We start from the raw sequence: 20159 nt of genomic DNA, 5'->3' as shown, positions 1-20159 counted from the left end.
TGCAAGAACAATGTGTCTCAAGTCTTTGCTGAAGTCTTAAAAGAGCAGAATTCCAGATGGAAGTGAGAGCCTTTGACATTGAGGTAGCAACAAGGGCCCTGGGAAATTTTAAGTCAATGGGTATCATATCTTGCTGGCTAAAGAAGCTGGAGGGACAGCAGGTCAAGCAGCATTCTTGGAGAAAAATGATCAGTCAACATTTCGGGTCTTTATAGAAAAAATAGTTTTTCTCTATCTGCCATCAAAACCAAAATAATTTAAAAAAAAATTAATAAATAAAGACTGGCCATCTAGCTCGTCAAGATGCTCCGCCATTCAATGATATCATGGTTGATCTGATGATTGGCTCATCTCTACCAACCTGCCTTTTCCCCATATCCCTTAATTCCCCCACTTTGTAAAAATCTATCCAACCGTATCTTAAATATATTTACTGGGGTTTCCTCCATTGCTTCAATGGGCAGCAAATTCCATAGATTTGCCACCTTCTGGGAAAAGCAGTTCCTCCTCATCTCCATCTTAAATCTACTAACCTTGATCTTGAGGCTATGTCCCCTAGTTCTAGTCTCCCCCACAATGGGAACAACTTACCAATATCTATCTATTGTTATGAGCCCAGCAATAGATATTCACCAAGACAAATGGTTACTTAAACAAAAGTTGCTTTTGATCATCTTTAAACCTGAAAACAGAATCACACTTTAACTTATCACTATTGACTTAACTAACCTAACTTAACCCCCTTCTAATTCTAAGCACACGTGTATGTAATGTGTGTGTAAGTTCAGAAAAGTTCTTTGGTTTACAGTCCATTCTCACTTCTCATTCCTCCAAGTTCATTGGTTGCAGGTAATTCTTATACTGTGCACAAAATATAACATTTATAAAGTTCACCAGGCTTTGGTGCTTGAAAGGTAAATGGTTACCACTCAGGAAGGTTCTTACAGTGTTACAGCCAGCAACAGCAGCTGGGACTGGAAAAGGACAAGCTGGCAAGCTTGTGAAAAACCCCATTTGGAAGATGGGTTGTGAGTCCTTAATTCAGCCTAGTCAAAGCCCTTGTGGGTCATGCAAGAGGAGAGGACTGGCTGTCTAATGTTTCACTTGGAATAAGAGAAACAAAAATAACTCTGTGGTGTCCTGAAAGAAAGAGGTTATCATCTGGAGAATCCTGAAGGGAACAAGTTTCGTCAGCAAGACACTGAAGTGGCTGATTAAAAAGGAATGAGTTGTGGAGGTCCTGAACAACAAATCTCTCTCTGAAAACTGACTTACAAAACTACATAACCCTCTTAGAACAGCAAGTTCCACTCCAGAAAGCCTGTGGCTCTGACAGATTCTTTCATCTGTTGCATTTTTGTAAAAAGCAATCCATTAATGAAGTCCCTTGGGCACTCTCCAAAGATTTTGCAAAGGCTCTTGGTGCTGGACTGTCTAGCATGAGCAGAGCTCCAGTATTTCAAATAAGATCTGTGTTTATATGTGACCTACACTAAAAAAAACCTGCCCCAATTTATCTCCCAAATCATATCTATAATGTGTCACACTGGATACATGGAACACGGAGCAGTACAGCATAGGAACAGGCCATACAGCCTAACATGATGCTGAAGTACTGGGTTCTCCCAGTAACTGACAGGAATGCCCTTGGTGATGTCTCCTAAATATCCTCTTTGGAGTGGGGAGGAGCTTCTCCCCGTCCTCAGCCTGAATAATAAATCAACTGAGCATGCAGACAAGAGTTTCCTTTAATTATGGCCTCAATCTCCCGAGAGAAAGGTTCATAGAGTCGCAATCTCCTAGGGAAAAAAACAGCCCACCGAGTCCACACCCATCCACAAATGCCCGACACAAGTACCCATTTTATTCTTCAATACACAAAAATGCTGGAGAATCTCAGCAAGTCTGGCAGTGGTCCTGGTGGAGGAAACATTATAACCAATCTTTCTGGCAAAGAGTTCAGGCCTGAAATGTTGGTTACATATCTATGCTATATAAAAAATGCTACGACCTGCTGTATTTCTTCAGCACTTTTGTGCATTGAACTACAATCACAGCATCTGCAGACTTTCCATTTTATTTCTCCCCAGATTCTACCATTCACCAGGAACAATTTACAGCGAACCTACTGATCTGCACGATTTTGAGATGAGGCAAGAAACTGGAGTATCTAGAGAAAATGGTCACAGGGAGAATGTGCAAACTCCACACAAATAGCACCTGAAGTCAGGATCGAACCCTATTGCTGAAGCTGTGAGGCAGCAGCCTATCAGATGCAAGATTGTGCCACATTATCATACATTGTGCTGAGCATATTTTGAAAATACCAAAAAATCTGAAGTTGCCCTCTTACTGTGCATTAGAGTTGCCCTTGAATGAGATCAAAGATCAACATTGTATTTCATCCTTAATCATCCATCTTCCAGAACCTAACCACCTCTCCCATTCCAGTTATGCCTTACATAATCTTTTACATTTCTATAAGATCCCCTCTCATTCCTCTAAATTCCAGCGAGTATAGTACCAGACGACTCAATTTCTCCTCATAGGCTAACCCCCTTCGCCTGTGGAATCCACCTGGTGAACCTCCTCGGCACTGTTTCCAAAGCCAGTACGTCCTTCCTCAAGTGACACAGTTGGCGTAGCGGTCAGTGCAATGCCTTTACAGCACCAGAGATCGGGACTTGGGTTCGAATCCCATGCTGTCTGTAAGGAGTTTATACATTCTCCCTGTGTCTACATAGGTTTTCCCTGGGTGCTCCGGTTTCCTCCCACCGTTTAAAAATGTACTGTGGGTGTAGGTCAATTGGGTGGCAAGGGCTCTTGGGCCAAAATGGCCCATTGCTATGCTGAAAGTCTAAATTTAAAAAATTTAAAGTAAGGAGACCGGAGCTACATGCAGTACTCCAGATGCAGCCTCACCAGTACCTTGTACAGTTGCAGCATAACCTCCCTGTTCCTAAATTCAATCCCTCTAGCAATGAAGGCCAACATTCCATTTGCCTTCTTGATCATCTGCTGCACCTCCAAAACAACCTTTTGCAATTCATGCACAAGAACTTCCAAGTTCTTCTGCATGGCTGCATGCTGCAATGGTTTTCCATTTAAATAATAATCTGATCTTCCATTTTTCATTCCCAAGTGGATAACCTCACACTGCATCCACATTTCTGTAATCATACCCCTTTGCGCTGATTTGTGCCAAAAGTTCACTGGTCTTGTTTCAAGTACTATGGGCATGCAAATAAAGGGCCCTTATACCCATTATACACACATCAGGATACTTTTTAAATCGACTGCAGCTTGGCATTTAACACCATCATCTCCTCAAAATTGATCAGCAAACTCCAAGACCTAGGACTCAACACCCCTCTGTGTAATTGGATCCCTGATTTCCTCACCTGTAGACCATGATCAGTGAGGATTGGCAACATCTCCTCCACAATCTCTATCAGTACCGGAGCACCACAGGGCTGCGTTCTTAGCCCTCTGTTCTACTCAATTTACACCTATGACTGTATGGTTCAGTACGAAGACAACACCATCTGCAAATTCACTGATGATACCACGGTAGTGGGTGTATAAAAAGGGACAAAGAGTCAGCAAACAGGAAGGATATCGAAAACTTGGCTGAATGATGCACCAACAACAACCTCACACTCAATGTCGCCAAAACCAAGGAGATGATTGTTAACTTCAGGAAGGAAAAACCAGAGGTGTACGATCCATTGATCATTGGAGGATCAGAGGTGGAGAGGGTGAGCAAATTTAAGTTCTTGGGAGTCTTATCCCAGAGGATCTTTCCTGGACCCAACACATGAATGACATCATGAAGAAAGCATGTCAGCGCCCATTCTTCCTCAGGAGTTTGTAGATGGTTGGTATGACATCGTAATTTCTACAGATATGTTGTGGAAACTGGGTTCATCATGGTCTGGTGTAGAGACGTAATATCCCTGAGTGTAAAGCCTTTCAAAAGATAGCTGACACAGCCCAGGACATAATGGGTAAAACCCTTACCACCATCATCTACAGGGAACTCTGCTGTTGGAGAGCAGCAGCAATCATCAAGGGTGAACACCACCCAGCACATGTTCCATTCTCATTGCTGACATCAGGAAAGAGGTATAGGTCCCGCAAGACTGACACCACCAGGTTCAGGAACAGCTGCTACCCTTCCACCATCAAAATCCTCAACAATAAACTCAATCAGGGACTCATTTAAGGACTCTTACTTTTGCACTTTATGATTTTTCCCCCCCTGTATTGCACAGTTTATTTAAATGTCTTTATTTGTTTACATGTACATAGTGGGGTTTTTTTTTTGCACTATCAATATGTGCTAAATCTACCTTGCCTGCAGGAAAAGGAATCTCAGGGTTGTAGGCAATGTCATGTTCTGTATGAACTCTGACAATAAATCTGAAATCTGAAAAACCAGCTTCCATGTCTGCTGGTTCATATATTGTACATTCATTAGATGAATAATTTCCTGTTCCCTATTTGAATGTTTATTTTAGTTAGTGTATCACATGTTCCTGAGTTCTATTCTTACAATCTAGTCCACATCATCCACCCTCCTGATGAAAGACCATCAATCTTAATTATTAACACTGTCTTTCTCCAGAGATCTCATTTTATTTCCTGAGGATTTCTACAATTTTGTGTTTTTCATTTAATATCCAACAGTTCAGAAATCCCAGTGGTTCCATGCCTGACTCAGCAGACGATGTCTGCTGTACAGTATTCACTTCTGACTAACTGTGGCCTCAGTGCCTGCTCACCCTTCCAACTGTCTGGGCCCCACGTTCCTACAATCCCTTGCAATTTATGGGGGTTCATATGAATGCTTCTCATTCCTCTGTATAATATCTGCAAAAAGAGAATTAAAAGCATGTTGGCGTATTTAAATAAAATAACAACATATATTAATCCAGAAAAAAATGACCCATCACCACAATCTCGGCTGGATTAAGGTCATTACAATTTTGATCCAGGCTATTTAACTGCGTTATCTTCTTTTTAAAAAAAAGTCACCTCCAAAGACTGGAAATCTTAGAATATCCCGGACGTCCCTTTCCACAGAGACTCTTCTATCTTTAGGGATCAGCCTGTGGTATCTTTCTGCCCTGTTCTTTGGCACTGAAATAGGATTTATTCTAACAAGCCTCACGTCTTCCAATGCCATGTTAAATATTTGATGCAGGATTTATAAATTAATCGAAATCGCTGCTGCGTCCTTGCACCCGGAAGACACTGAGGGACGGGCTCGTGCACCCTGGGTCCGGGTCCGGGTCCGGCCGGCGACCGCCGTTGCCCGGCAACGCTGCAAACAAAATGGCGAGGTTTGTGGTCGCAGGTGAGTTGCACTTCTCTGGGCGTGTTCAACGAAGCCAGGTGTACGAGCAAGTGGCAGGAGTTCGCGTTTTGGCTTCCTTTGCACCTGGATTTAAGAAGTGTGACGGTAAAGGTCAGCAGAGTAGGGGAAAGGGTAGATTTTTTTGAATTTGGGGTAGGGACTACCCAAATTCACACGGGAAGTCGGACCAACGGTACAATTTAACACTGACCTCAGTGATGTGGGAAGTCCGGCAGAGGAATGGACAAACAGTAGAATTTAACTCTGAGACTATTAGCCATCGTGTCCATGGCCGTTCGATGGATGAAAAGCAAGCAATGGAACCTATCCCAAGTAGCAGAGGAAAGGACAGACCGTTGGGCTCCTCTGAGTTCACTAGCTGAATGCCTTCGATGTTTGAAGTTGGACAGGGGAAAAGGCAAACAGTTATTCTGAGACCATTATCCTTTGTGCTACTAGCAGTTGGAGAGCAAAGCGCAAACAATAGGATTTAACTTGGATGATGATGTTGAGAGTTTATGGCCATGCAATGAGAGTTTATGTACAAATGCAATGAAATTCTTGCTTGGTACAATATAAAACACACTAACAAACAATAATATAAATTAAATTAACACATTTTGCCACAAGAGAAATAAAATATATCTATAAAATGATGGATAAATAGTCACAGTTGCTGTAGTAGCAAAATAGTTATAATCTCAGAGCCCTTGGAATGGGAACCAGTACAGGGACAGGGGAGCAATAGAATTGAGCCCCAATGGCCACTGGCCTCAGTGCCCAGGCCTGTATAGTAAGAAGGGCAAAGAGCAAGCAATGATATTTAACATGTTACTGACCATTAGCCTTTGCTTCACTTGGGAAAGAGGGGATGGGTCTTTATGTCCACATTCAGCAGTCATGGAAGGAAAAACCAAATGGCTTGTGTTTACCTATTTATATTGTAATGTAGAAAGTGCTTATATTTTTCAGCATGCACGCATCACAGTAAACTAATGATCAATTCTCTGGGCTGGTATCTAAGGCCAGATTTATGCGAAGAGATGTGAATCCACCAGGTATAAGTGATCCATGTCTCACCAATGTGCTCACTTGGTTGGGTATATTAAAAAGAATGGGATCCCTGCCAGTTTGCATCTTGTGAATTTGCAAAATAATTTTTTAAAATTTCAAAATTTTTCCAAATTAAAAAGCATTCCTGACAGGGTGATTTGGAATGGAATACTCATGTGGGTAACTAAATTGCCAAAGTGCCTGCACCCTTAATGTATATAATTTACAGCCAATTAACTATTGTCATTTGTGGCCAGATGGGCCACCCTCAATGTAGGGGGTTGGGAATATCAATAATCATCTTAAAAACTGTGAGGTTACGGACATGCATGCGCTGTTACCCCCACAAATCTAAGTATGATCATGTATGCGCTTCCAATTTTTCCTCTTCACATCCTTGGTAGCTGATAAAGTAATTTAGGGGAACATGACAGCAAATAAGCACAAAGAAGACCTGAGGTAGTAAGAGGTAAGTCCACTAATGTCTTGGGAGAGGGAGAACTATCATCCTCATCTCCTCGAGCTGAGATGAGATTACAGATGAACCAATTTGGTTGACACTAACCTGCCTCCTGAGTTTAAGGACAATTGGAGATGTACTGTTGCTGTGGCCCAGAGGTGGCCAACCTTTTACATTCCATGTATCAGTTTATTCAAGCACAAGTTTAGATGTGCCATACAACCATTGTACTCCCATTCAATTTTTGTGAAAAGTTTGTTAATATAGACATATTTAGCATTTTACATGATATATTGATTTAATATAAAAACAAGATAAACATTATCTTAATGAGGCTTTTGAGTCTGTTTCCATTTCGCTAAGTTTTTAATGTTTGGAGTTAAATTAGTTACTGAGAGCAGCAGAGAATTCTTCAAATTTGAATCAGTCATTTGTGACCTCGTTTTGTCTTCAATCAAATTCATGTCTGAAAATGCTTGTTCTCACATCTGTACATCATTCCAAAATGACAGATATAACTCTGGGCAAATTTTCTTAGTTCTGGGAAAATGTTCACAGGGTAACGATTGCCAGAAAATAATCATGTCGGAAGCATTTTGGACTGAGGGAAGCTCATCAAATTTCATGTTCAATAATGAATTTGCTTTCAAGTCAGTAAGGTATCTTCATAATTTTTTTTGTCACTAAGTGAAAATGGGGTTATAAATGCAAGTATGCAGTCTTCTTTCGCAAAGTCATGAAAACAACTTTCAAATGACTTACTAAAACGTTTTTTCAATATATTTTGTAAAATTGCTATTATCTTCAGCAGATTCATTCTTCTCTTTTAAGAGCAGAAACTGGCTCAAATCCTTATTTTCTAACAAAGAGGTAAACTGTTTTAATTTCATCTCGAATGCATTGATATCATTTACTAAGTTAGAAAACAATTTGTTCTTGCCTTGGAGTTTCAAATTTAGTTCATTGAGATGGCTGGTAACTTCAACTAAAAATGCTAAATCAATTAGCCAATTGTTATCATATAAAGGGGCTCTTTCCTCAGGCAGCTCATTTTTCTCTTCTAGAAAATTATAAACAGTATTTTTCAATTTCAAAAATCTACTCTGAACCTGTCCTCTAGAAAGCCAATGCACCTCACAATGAAGGATGAGATCACCATATTCCAAATCTAACATTTCATGATATTCTCTGAATTCTCTGAATCCTCGCTCTAATTTTATTCATGCATTTCATAACCAGTAACATAACATGCTGAAGATTTAAAGTTTTTCTACACTGTGACTCTTGGTGTATAATGCAGTGATATTTTAGTTGAGGACAACCTAAAAAGTTTTCAAGCAAAATTGTAGTCCCAGTGGCTTTATCTATCATTGATGGTGCTCCGACAAACACCAATGAGTTTACTCGAATCAATTTGTAGATTTTCTAGGCATGATTTACTTTGTCAAATATGTCTGCTCTTGTTTTCCTATGAGGTGACTTGAGACCAATAAGTTCTTCAAAGACGCTAAAATTATTATTAATTCCTCTTCTAAAAATGGTTAATTGGGCTACATCACATATGTCAACAAATTTGTCCAAAGCTAAAAAGGTCTTTCAGTTGCTCATGGGAGAGTTCTTTGGTGTGTCTCGAAACTGTTTGTTTTGACAGAGCAATTTCGTCTACTTTTGATATTCTTATCACCAAGACATCTTGCAAATATTTGGAAACAAGGCTTAACAATTTTTTCTCTATCTTAACAATTTCTTCTCTATCAGAGAAAGACTTCCATTTTATGGCCAGCACTAAAGCAATTATGTAGGATGCTTCTGTTGTTGCCAAACTTTCAAAACTTATTTTAACAAATATACTTTGCCTTCTTTTGATTTCTTCCTTTTTCTTAATCAGATATTCTTTCTGTAACTTGGACCCAAGCATTAGTTTCAGTTTTCCTTCTATTTCAGTCTGATATTGTGTTTGATGGTGTCTATTAAGATCATGTCTTCTATTATGTGAGAAAGTGTTTTCACAAACAATACACAATGGTTTTCCTGACAGACTCACTATAAATAAGAATTCATTTTCATTGAATTCATGCTTACTATCACTTTCTGTTTTTCTTTTGCTCATTTTCTTTAACACTGTGATTGGTAACTCAATGTAAAAACAAGGCTTAATTTTAAAAAAGTACAAATCTGCAAATATTCACAAAGGATGAACAAAGCACAACTCCGTGGTGCATGAGTGTCAATTGTAAACTGACTGGCAAAAACCTGCGATGCACCACTGGTGCAGATGCCTGGTGGCTCACGATCAAACAAGTATCAAACGTGTATTGAACAGTTATGGAATGTCTGCAGAACAAAAGTCCTTCTTTCCTAGTTTGACTCATTAAACATTTTTTAATTAAAAACAGATTATGTGCCAAAGATGTGCACAAAATAATAAAATTGTTAAAAATAATTGCTAAGTTTTAGATTTAATCTCAGTAAAACCCATTTCTAGCTCCAAGCTTCTTGAACTCCTTTTATAGATTTTTTCTACAAATCACTTTTTGATTAATACTTTTTGCATGAGTTAGTTTACTTTTTTATTATTATCACTGGTGCTGACTAGATGGCTGATGACACCGGGACCGGCGTTCCTCCGGAGCACTGCAGACGCAACAGGACGGACCCTCTGGTGGAGCCCGTGGAAGTGAGGCATGCGAACCCTCACTACGCATATGTTGCATTCGGGGACGTACAGGACGACTCAGTGGCCACCAGAGACCTCGCACCAGCAGGAAACGTGGGCGGCACAGGAGAGCTGCAGACCTCCACAGACCGGCAGGACGGGACAGCAGATGATGCAGGAGAGCCACAGGCCCCGGCGTCTCATCTATGGATCGCAGGTTGCTTTCACAATCAGATCCTTAATCGAAAGCCATGTATATCCTGTCGCTCTCCCTAATGGGCAACTGGCGGTACGCTGCCTTGAGATCAACGGTGGAGAACACTTTGTACTGGGCAATGCTGTTTACCATGTCCACAATACGTCGAAGCGGGTAGGCATCCAGCTGCATAAATTTATTGATCGTCTGACTATAGTCCACAACCATGCGCCTCTTTTCCCCAGACTTCATTACAACAACTTGTGCTCTCCAGGGGCTGGAGCTCTTCTCTATAATGCTCTCCTGCAGGAGTCTGTGGACTTCTGCTCTAATGAACTCTGTCTTTCGGGCTGTACCTCCTGCTCTTGGTGGCCACTGGGGTACAGTCGGGAGTGAGGTGTGTGAATAACGGGAGTGGTTCTATATTCAGGGCTGTAAGGTTACAGTGTCATCTATTTCTAAGGAGTAGTGGGGGGAGCGGCCCATCATGCACTATTGTGATGCTTTTCAGCTGGCACTGAAAGTCCAGCCCCAGCAGTAATTGTGATATAGAGAATTTAGGTTAAAAAGACTTAAGTTAAAATGTGATGATTAATCATAAACAGGGAAGCCAGAATGGACAGAGAGTTTACTAGCAGTCAAGGACAGAAGGAGCTGCTGAATATGTTTTTTTAAACCTATCTTTTCATGGTCATAGTGAGAGACATGCAGGAGACAAAGGATTGATAAGAAGTGTGAGAAACAGAATTCAGTGAATGTAGAGTTCACAGCGTACGTAACGAACGTGATAATTAATAATGCAGTTATACTTAGAATGTTTTTGTAATACTAACCAATTAAAACAGTATTAATAAGAAGGGGAAGGGCAAATAATAAAGGTATAAAAATCAATGCACTGTATGTATCAGGGCTTAACTGGTGAGAAACCAGTTGAGTCCAACTCTGCAGACTTGTAAATAAAGCTTGTCGTGTCATCAGTTTTAAAGAGACTCATGTGTGAGAAGTTTTATTTCTGACAGTAATGGTGCGCAGAGGCGCAGGAGCACCAGCAACTTAAACCCCTCATACTCCATACCCTGTATCTCCAGTGTGACCCTGCAGAAATGTTTGACCTTAGTTACATGTTTGTAGACCCCATAAAATTTGGTAGTCACTCGGGTACATTTTTAACGCAAGAAGTTCTACTAGCCCTTGGTCTATGAAACTCTCTGTACTCCCACTATCCACTGAACAATTTAAAGTGGACCTGTTAATCTTAATACTAATGGTTGTGACCGATAAATTGTGTGGACTCGCCTGATTCAATCGCAGTGAGGCCAGCATGGCAAGTCCTCTATTCTGGTAGGAGTCTGCATCTTGGTCATAGTAGCATTTGGCATCGTATTCGTCCCCTAGTCGTGATGTCCTCTGTCCAGCGTCCCTTTTCCAAGATGGCCAACAGCACAGGGCACTCCACTTCTGCTTGCCTGTGGGGGAAGGAGAAGAGCTTTCCCACCTCTCATTTGCATGAGAGTCGGCTTTGGCGGGAGTCTTGAGGCTTCTGCAGACTTTTGCATAATGTCTCTTCTTTCCACACCTTGAATAGTCCTTCTCCCTAGCTGGGCAGTGAGCTCTGGGGTGCTTTAGCTGCCTGCAGAAAGGCACTTGGGGCGCTGCTATGTGCTGCCCTTGATCACCCATGTATCTCTCCCTGTGAGGGGCTAACGAGTCCTGTTCTGAGTACTCCTCTCGTTCCCTCCTAGAGTCCTCCAGAGCCTCCGCAATAGTTTTTGCCTCTTCAAGCCTAACGATCCCCTTTTCCAGCAGCCTTTGTCTTATTTCCATTGATCTGACACCGGCTACAATTCTGTCCCTTACCAGGTCATCCGCATACTCTTGGGCTGATACTGCTTTAAAAGTACAAGCCCTCGCTAAATCTTTCAGCGTGAGTATGAAGTCTCTAACAGACTCCCCTGCCTGCTGCGAACAGGTCATAAGCCGATGCCTGGAGTGCAGCTCACTGTGCCCTCTATTATCGTGTCTCTGCAGAGTGTTCATCACTTCTTGATATGACTTGGTGTCCTGTATTAATGAGTACGGGCGATTTCCCCCAGCTGAGCTAACAGTAGCATCAGCATCTCCTCCTCTGATGCTTACTCCACCCCCATGTAATTTAAAAAGCATCTCTGCCATCAGCCGAAGTGCATGCTCGCTCTGGGAGTTCTGGGATCCAGCTCTAGCCTGTCGGGCTTCAGTACCTGGCTGAACCTCAACCTGTGGTTCAGTAGCTGCGGGTGGGGGGGGGGTGCGTACTTGTCCTGATCCCTCTCCCATGTGATCACCCAGTCCTGCGGAAACGTGGGCTTTCTCCGGGGAATCGGGGATGGTTGGGGGTGGCTCTGGGGTAGTCGTACGTCCCCACAGTCCTGCCGATAAATCATGATCATTAGGGCAACTTTCTGCATGCCTTCCACCCATGCTTGGTGAGACTCTTGGTCGTACACCAGGAATCCCGTGGTCTGCATGGCCGGTCCTGGTCCCAGTGAGTTAGTTAACAGGCAGGGCTCTCGACTGCTCATTACCTGCTCCAGGATGCTTCTGCCCCTTCCGTAGTCTACCATGACCACTGGATGAGTAAAGGCCTGTCTCTGTTCCTGGGTCCCTGAGTCGGGACTCGGCTGAGTCGAGGGCTGCTGGGATATATATTAGACTATTAAATTGATGGCAACTAGCATCAAATCACACAAAACAATGTGCAGGTAAAATGCTAGTTTTAATAGACTAATATATACAGCTTGGTCTTGAGTTCTCGCCTCTGTGCAAGCCTAGGCCTGAATAAGGGGGGATGGGTCTCCACTGGTTTATTTTTATATATATGGTCATGTGTGTATATATATATATATATATATATATATATGCAAGGTGTGAGCCACCTGGTGACCTAGTGTGTGATAACGTACCACCGCACTTACAAATGGTGAGAAAATCAGGAGAAGTTGGCTGCGCTATTCTCCAAGCACAGGCAAGGCATTCGGTTTTAACTGCAACTGTTTTCAAGTGAAGTCCATGCTTGATTACTCGACAACACCAGTCGGAGCACGATTACATTAAAGCACTTCTGAAAAGGGTTGTTGCTACAATTAAATTTCTTGCTTATACATGTAGTACATTATACATAGTAAACACAAGTTATTTAACTTAATGTCATTTTATTCTATTCAACAAAGGGTGGAGTAGGGGGCAAGGTCAGAGGATGCTTTACTAAAGCTCAGCCTAAGGGCCTGGGTGGTAGTTAATCTGCCAATGGCAGCAATGATCAAGTATCCACTCCACCCAGCACACGCTTAATTCTCACTGCTACCATCAGAAAAGACGTATGGGTACCACAAGACATACACCACCATCAGACCCCTTGACAATAAACTCCATCAGGGACTTATTTCAGGACTCTTACTTCTGCACTTGTTTTGTTTTTTTCTCCTCTCTATATTGCAGAGTCAAGTCATTTACATTTTTTAAGTTGTTTACTTGTGAACATTGTGTACAGTTTTTTTGGCATTAAAAATAAGTGGTAATTCTGCCTGCTCACAGAAGAAAGAATTTCAGGCTTGTATGTTATGTGATATCACTCTGACAATAAATCTGAATTCAAAAGAGTGCAAGGGAAAATTTGCTGATGTTCCATCAATTACTACAAAAGACTGAGGTTGTGAAACTGATAGGCTTTTATTGACTATAGACTGGAGCAACAAACAACCTTATTGACTGATCATGGCAGGAAGACTGAGGAACGTGCAAGGGGGTGATGGGTAGGATCGGTTTCGGGAGGCATGTCCAGCCAGCAGTAGCCAATCACAGTTGACCACACTTGCGTACCATTAGTAACGTGGTTGGAGCTTTGGTTTACCCTGGCATATCTCAAATTAGCACCCCTATGTGCAGGTAACCCTTGGAATTGCCCTAAAGAGAATTTTGTCCACAATTTTGTGGAGTGTAGTATGAATATCTAAGTGTGTAATTCCTCATAAACGATGCTGTGGATCTCCTCATACTCCTGCCACTGGATTATTTAAATAATCCTGGTATCATTAGGACTGAGAAAAAAAGTGGAGAGGATTAATTTTTAAAAGATGGGCTGAATTAAAGAAATGAATTGCACCTTTAAGCATCACAGATACTTTTTAACCTAATGATCAATTTCAAAGTACTTTATTATCTGTACAGTAATATTCAGATTGCAGCAGCCAATTTCCCAACCCATATTGATAAACATGAACAGAATTAGGCTCTGGAAATGGATTGTAAACATGGGTCTAAGAAGTAAATTAGTGCATGTGTGAAGGAATGGTGAAAGGGTGGAGAGTGAGCTGAGTCTGTGTAAAATGAAAAATGGCTCAGGCCCAAAATGTTGACTGCCTTGTGCTTTCTATGGATGCTGTGTGACCTGCTAAGTTTCTCCTGGACTTTTGTGGAACCCAGTATTTGCACATTTCTTGTTTACCTGGATGGCTGATCTGTAGCTGCTTCTAAAAATGGGAATTATTTGTTTTGATTACTGCAGGCAGAGCAAATTGCCCTTATTTTGCCAAGTCTGAAGTTGTGGCAGATTACCTTTCGCAAAACTTGCCAGATTTCAAGTTTCATAAGATTATCAAACACCCTGAAGAATGGCAGGTATGTTACACCTTGATTTAAAAAAAACTCAGAATATGGAGTGCCATGGAAATCGATGGTGAATCCAGATTTGAATCAAGAGGTCAGATTGTATTGATTCTTTACCTCCCCTCCAGATAGCTGTCAGTATGGGTTGGCCTAATAAAATAATATGTGAATTTTCTAGCTCGGGCTCCAATTTAGCGAGGAATTATATAACAGTCTTCTCTCAGTGGAAATGTAAACCAGTTGTCTGCGAGGATGAATACAGGAAATACATTTCCTTTGTGTTCCTTCAAGAAGGCTTGATATTGTGGATGTCACTGATGTGAAAAATTGCCTTGATTTCCAAGTATGTTTGGGATTGTGTAGAGGCTTTTCAACATGAAGAAAATGGCAGATATCTTTAGCAGCTTAAATATCACTATGTGAATTATTTTGTCATTTAGATTTCTCATCTTTTGCAGTGGTGGATGAAAAAGCAGAGGTATATAGTGTTACTTTGTGCGCATTTAATATTGTTACACGGTGCAGACTAAAAAGAAAATAGTCTTTCTTGTTCCCGGATGTATTCAAGGAAGCCATTCTGATGGCTATACAATGGAGAGAAGATCTTTAGTGTTTCAGTATTCCACTCCAAACATGTCTGGGAAGATCAGTGATTGTTTGGGGGAATTTATCATGTTTATTTGAATATATTAATGTAAGTATGCATTATGATAAAGAACAAATGCAGAAATTTCTTGGTGTTAGAGTAAATCCTCTTATTAGAAGCTCCCGTGTTTCTTATAACTGTTATTGTGAGTAAAACGTATCAGAATCCTTGGAGTATTCAAAGTCCACTGGGCATTGGCAATGAGACTTGGAAAAGTTTAAAAAGTTACAAGAGGAGGGTTCCAAGATGGCATCAGAGCAACCAGGATAAAGAAGAATAAAGACAGAAAAAAGAAGATCCCCTTTAAGAAAAAAATGCATAAGAAGAAAGAAGACATTGTGGAAATAATAAAGAAGCAAAAGAAAATGGGAAGAAAGCAAAAATTGTTGAACCAGGACAGAAGAGAAAAAGGGAGAGGACCGCCTCGTGGTGAGAAGGAGACTGACCTCAGGCCCATGCAGGCATTGACTGTGATGGCGGCAGGAGTGGGACAAAACTCTCCTGGTAGGGTGAGTTAATATGGCTTTGCTAAAATGAAAGGATGAGGAGGCCTAGAGAAGGCTGTGAAAGTGGAGGTGGGAGCACTGTTGGGCGACTGTAGAGGGTCAGCAGAGGCCAGCGGGTGACAGAACCAACTTGGGCCCAGAGACGGTGCTGGTAGTAGCAATGGGAGAGAAGAAAAAGACATCTGGTAAGGCTGACCTACGCGGGGACCAGGAGAAGAAAGCGACGATAGGCACATGAGTCATCGGAACTGGCAGGATGCGGGTCCAAGAAGGAGCTGGGTCATCGAGGACAGCAGAGAGGTCGAGAGGCATGGGCAACATCAGGCTGAAGACCTCAGGGGAAGAAGAGGAAGATTCGGAAGGGCAGGAGGAGGAAAGAAATGAACTAAAGAGAAAGGCAGGGAGGAAATAAAGTCAAGGACATTATAGACACTATCCACCAAATGAATAATACATTAAACAAATTGGTTGCAGACCAGAGTGTCATCAAGAACATTTAACCAACAGAGTTGAAGTAACAGAAGAAAGAATAGAAAGAATGAAAGAAAGGCTGGTAAAAAGTGAAAGTGAGATGGATATGTGGAAGAAGAAAGAAGAAAGAATATGGGAGAAAATGGACTTGGCTCCAGAAAACTTCAGTAGAAGAAACAATATTAAGATCATGGGATGAAGGAGGGTATGGAGGAAAGAGACCCGGTGGATCCCTGAGGTGTTGGTCAGGTAAAATATTGGAGATGATTTGAAGATAGAAAGGGCCTGCCGATCTCTCACACTCTGCCCGGATCCAAATCAGTGACCCTGCTTTGTTCTGGTTAGATTCCTTCACTACCAAGACAGAGAGAGAGTTTTATGGGTAGTGGCAAGGGGAGTAAAGGAAAGAGGGTGTCTGGCTGAGTATGGAGGAGTGAGGGAATTCAACCAGGTGAAGAAAAATATTAGGCAAAAAGGGATCAAGTTTACATTCCTTCACCCTACATCGCTGGAGATAATAAGAGTAAGAGGAGAAAAAAATGTCTTTTATGGATCCTGAGGAGTCAATTGGGTGTGTGGAAACCCTGGCACCCTCCCAGTTATAAATATAAATAAGGGAAGAAAAGGGAATTGGTGGAATTATTGATTGTATATACTGTATATGTTATGATTATGAGGGGAATGTTTCATTGCATTTTATTGTTACTGTCTAAAGAAGATTGCTTACGTTAAAATAAGAATTAAATCGGGGAGCTCAAAGAAAGTGGGGCGGGACTAGTGTAAGTGTTAGATGGGGGCATTAGACACACCACAAAATGGTGGGGGACTTGGTGTCAGGAAGGGTAGGAGTAGATGAGGGAAGAGAAGAGAAAGGGAAAGGATTAATTGGAGGTATTTTTTTAATTTCTTTGAATTGTTGGTTCTAGTTTTTTTATAGGTTGCCTAGGTTTTGTTTGAAGCATAGTCATCTGCGCCAGATGTCTATGGAAGACCAGTGGGACAGAAGATGAGTATCAGATGAAAAAGAAGGAAGGGGGAGAAGACAGTGGAAGGGGTCTGGGGTAATTAAGTTTGTAAGTTTTAACATGAATGGGATAAACAGAAAGATAAAGAGAAAAAGAGTTTTGACACCTAAAAAAAAATCCAGACATAGCATTTCTGCAGGAGACCCACCTTACAAAGCAAGAGCATACAAAGTTAAAAAAGGAGTGGGTGGGCCAGGTGGCGATGTCCTTCTTCAATTCCAGAGCCAGAGGAGTGGCTATCCTGATAGGGAAGAATGTTCCAGTAGTGGTCTGGGGTGTGATCACTCACCCAGACTGGAGATTTGTGATAATGGATTGCCAAGTATACTCCAAACCATGAAAACTAATGAATATATATTTTGATGATGAACAATTTGTACAAGAAAAATTCTTGAAGATAATAGAGCAGGGTGAGAATGTCTTGATTGGAAAGGACTTCAATTTTTTATCTGGATCCAGTCATGGAGAAGTCAACAAAGATTGTAACAAGAGCCAGGGCAGCTAAGTCCACCCTGGCCTTTATGAAAGAGCTGAATATGATGTCTGGAGAAGGCAGAAGCTGAGAGAAAAGGATTACTCCTTTTACTCGAGACTACACCAGAACTTATTTTTTTTGGCATCATCCCAGTTGGAAAGTAGGATAGTGGAGACCAGGTACATGGCTCAATTGCTGTTGCATCATTCACCTTTTACTCTCTCCATCATAATGCCACAGTATAGATGGCATTTTAACTCGTTTCTGTTGGGAAAACCAGAATTTTGTAGCATTGTTAGAGCCCAGATAGAATTGTTCTGGGCGACGAACTGCCCCTCTACTGACGATAATTTCCTAATGTGGGACACTTTGAAGGCTTATTTAAGGGGCCAGATAAGGTATCAAAATGGCACATGAAGGAGATCAATAATCTGGAACAGGTAATAGCCCAAATGGAAAAAGATTGTCTAAGAGCGGGTTCAGAAGAACTTAATGAATAAAAAGCTCAAATATAATACACTGCAAATAATAAGACCAAAAATTTGATCTTAAGATCTAGACAACACTAGGAATTAGTAGAGAGATTGTGACATGGGTTCAGAGGTGGCTGGAAGGTACGCAGCAGAGAGTCAAGATGAACAATCGTCTGTCAGGTTGGAAGCCTGTGACAAGCAGGGTGCTTCAGGGATTGGTGCTGGGTCCCTTGTTGTTTATCATTTATATTAATGATTTAGAGGAGGGTGTGGTTAACTGGATAAACAAATATGCGGATGATACGAAAATAGGGGGAGTGGTGGATAGTGAGGAAAGTTTTCTTGGATTACAGAAGGATTTGATTTGTTTGGAAGAGTGGGCTGGAAAATGGAATTTAATGTAGACAAGTGTGTGGTGCTGCATTTTGGTAAAAATAACCAGAATAGGACATATGCAGTTAAGGGGAGGGCATTGAGGTACCCATAAGAACAGAGGGACCTGGGGTTATGGTGCAGAGTTCATTGAAGGTGGATTCCCATGTAGACAGGGTGGTTAAGAAGGCGTATGGTACACTTGCCTTCATAAATCATTGTATAGAGTATAGGAGATGGGAAGTGATGCTGCAGCTGTTTAAGGCATTGGTGAGGCCAGGTTTGAAGTACTGTGCTCAGTTCTGGTCTCCACATTATAGAAAGGATTTAGATAAGGTAGAGAGGGAGCAGAGAAGGTTTACAAGGATGTTGCCTGCCTTACAGCATCTGGATTACAGGGAGAGACTGGGACTTTATTCATTGGAACATAGATGGCTGAGAGGGGACTTGAATGAGGTATATAAAATTATGAAAGGAATACATAGGCTAGACATAAACAGACTTTTTCCCCTGAGGGCAGGGGAGGTTGGAACAAGAGGCCATGAGTTAAGGGTAAGGGGGGCAACCTTTTAGGAGAAATATGCTTTTTCACTCAGCGAGTGGTGGCAGAATGGAATGATCTTCCAAATGAGATAGTTGCGGCAGGGTCCCTTCTGTCATTTAAGAGGAGTTGGATGTGTACATGGAGGTGATGGGGTTGGAGGATTATGGGTGGAGAGCGGGAGGTTTGAGCTAGTGGAGTTGTTCAAGTGAACCTGTGCGGACTCGAAGGGCCGACATGGCCTGCTTCCGCTCTGTAAATGGTTATATATGGTTATTATGAGCTGAGGGAGAGGGCCCATAAATTCTTGTCCTGGCAGGTGAGGACAGAAGAGGTCTCAAGAGCAATCAATGCGATTCAAAAAGGGGAAAGGCAAGATTTCACATAAACCAAAGGAAATAAAAAAACATTGAGAAAGTTCTATACGGATCTGTATAAAACAGAGTCAGGGTGGGGGAAGAGGGTGGATCCCACAAAAATAGATGATTTCTTGCTTACATTGGAACTACCAAATTTGGATCAGGAAGATTGAGAGGGGCTGAATGCCCCCTTCTCTAGAGAGGAGATTGAGAAAAGCTTGGGCTCATTGCAGGCTAATAAATCACCGGGGAAAGGATGGTTTCTCTATGGAATTTTATAGAGTTCAAAGATCTCTTAATGCACCTTCATAAGAAGGTGGTGGATCAAGCAGTGGAGATGCATACCTTCCCAGAGTTTTTCCCAACAACATCATCATTGTGATCCCAAAAAAGGAAGGGGATCCATTGAATCCCTCCTCTTATAGGCCCATCTCATTATTAGGTGCAGATTATAAAAGTATTGGCCAATAGGTTGACGGTATATTTTACAAAATGAACAAATCCAGATCAAACTGGATTTGTAGAAATAAGGCAATCAGCAAACAACTTAGCTAGATTGTTTAATATAATTCATCTGACACAGTCAGTTGTGGATCCAGGAGTGGCAGTAGCTCTGGATACGGAGAAGGCCTTCGACAGATTGGAGTGGGACTTTTTGTTCAAGGTACTGGAGAAATTTGGGACAAACATTTATTAATTGGGTTAGGACTCTCTGCTATAAACACCAAGCTAAAATTATTACAAATGGGCAAATGACTCCAGTGTTTCCTTTGAGTACGTCCAGTAGGCAGGGCTGTCCATTGCCCCCTGCACTGTTCATACTGGCCATTGAGCCATTGGTGGAAGCCATTCAGCAGGATCCAGACATAAAGGGGTTCAAGGTGGGCCAGGTGGAACATAAAATCAACCAATTTGTTAATTATGTG

The 20159-nt window shown here is 41.6% G+C and overlaps 1 protein-coding gene across 9 annotated transcripts in view; it reads left to right on the top strand.

Moving 5' to 3' along the window:
- Positions 1 to 20159, top strand: part of mdh1b (malate dehydrogenase 1B, NAD (soluble)) — a 137288-nt gene that overhangs the window by 52249 nt on the left and 64880 nt on the right. Inside the window, exons 1-2 of one of the 9 annotated variants that reach the window (XM_069934078.1) lie at positions 5294 to 5359; positions 14265 to 14377. The exons of 1 other annotated variant lie outside the window; for it this stretch is intronic. In XM_069934078.1, coding sequence (XP_069790179.1) covers positions 5338 to 5359; positions 14265 to 14377 — 135 coding nt within the window. In that variant the 5' untranslated portion in view covers positions 5294 to 5337. Of the gene's footprint in view, positions 1 to 5282; positions 5360 to 5388; positions 5471 to 9468; positions 9899 to 14264; positions 14378 to 20159 lie in introns of those variants that run through there. 7 more of the 9 variants (XM_069934077.1, XM_069934085.1, XM_069934086.1 and 4 more) reach the window with 7 other exon arrangements.

This window comes from Narcine bancroftii, chromosome 4 (assembly GCF_036971445.1).
Source record: "Narcine bancroftii isolate sNarBan1 chromosome 4, sNarBan1.hap1, whole genome shotgun sequence".
In the NCBI taxonomy this organism is placed as follows: Eukaryota; Metazoa; Chordata; class Chondrichthyes; order Torpediniformes; family Narcinidae; genus Narcine; species Narcine bancroftii.
Note: the sequence above shows the minus strand (reverse complement) of the source record. Positions and strands in the feature narration are given on the sequence as shown.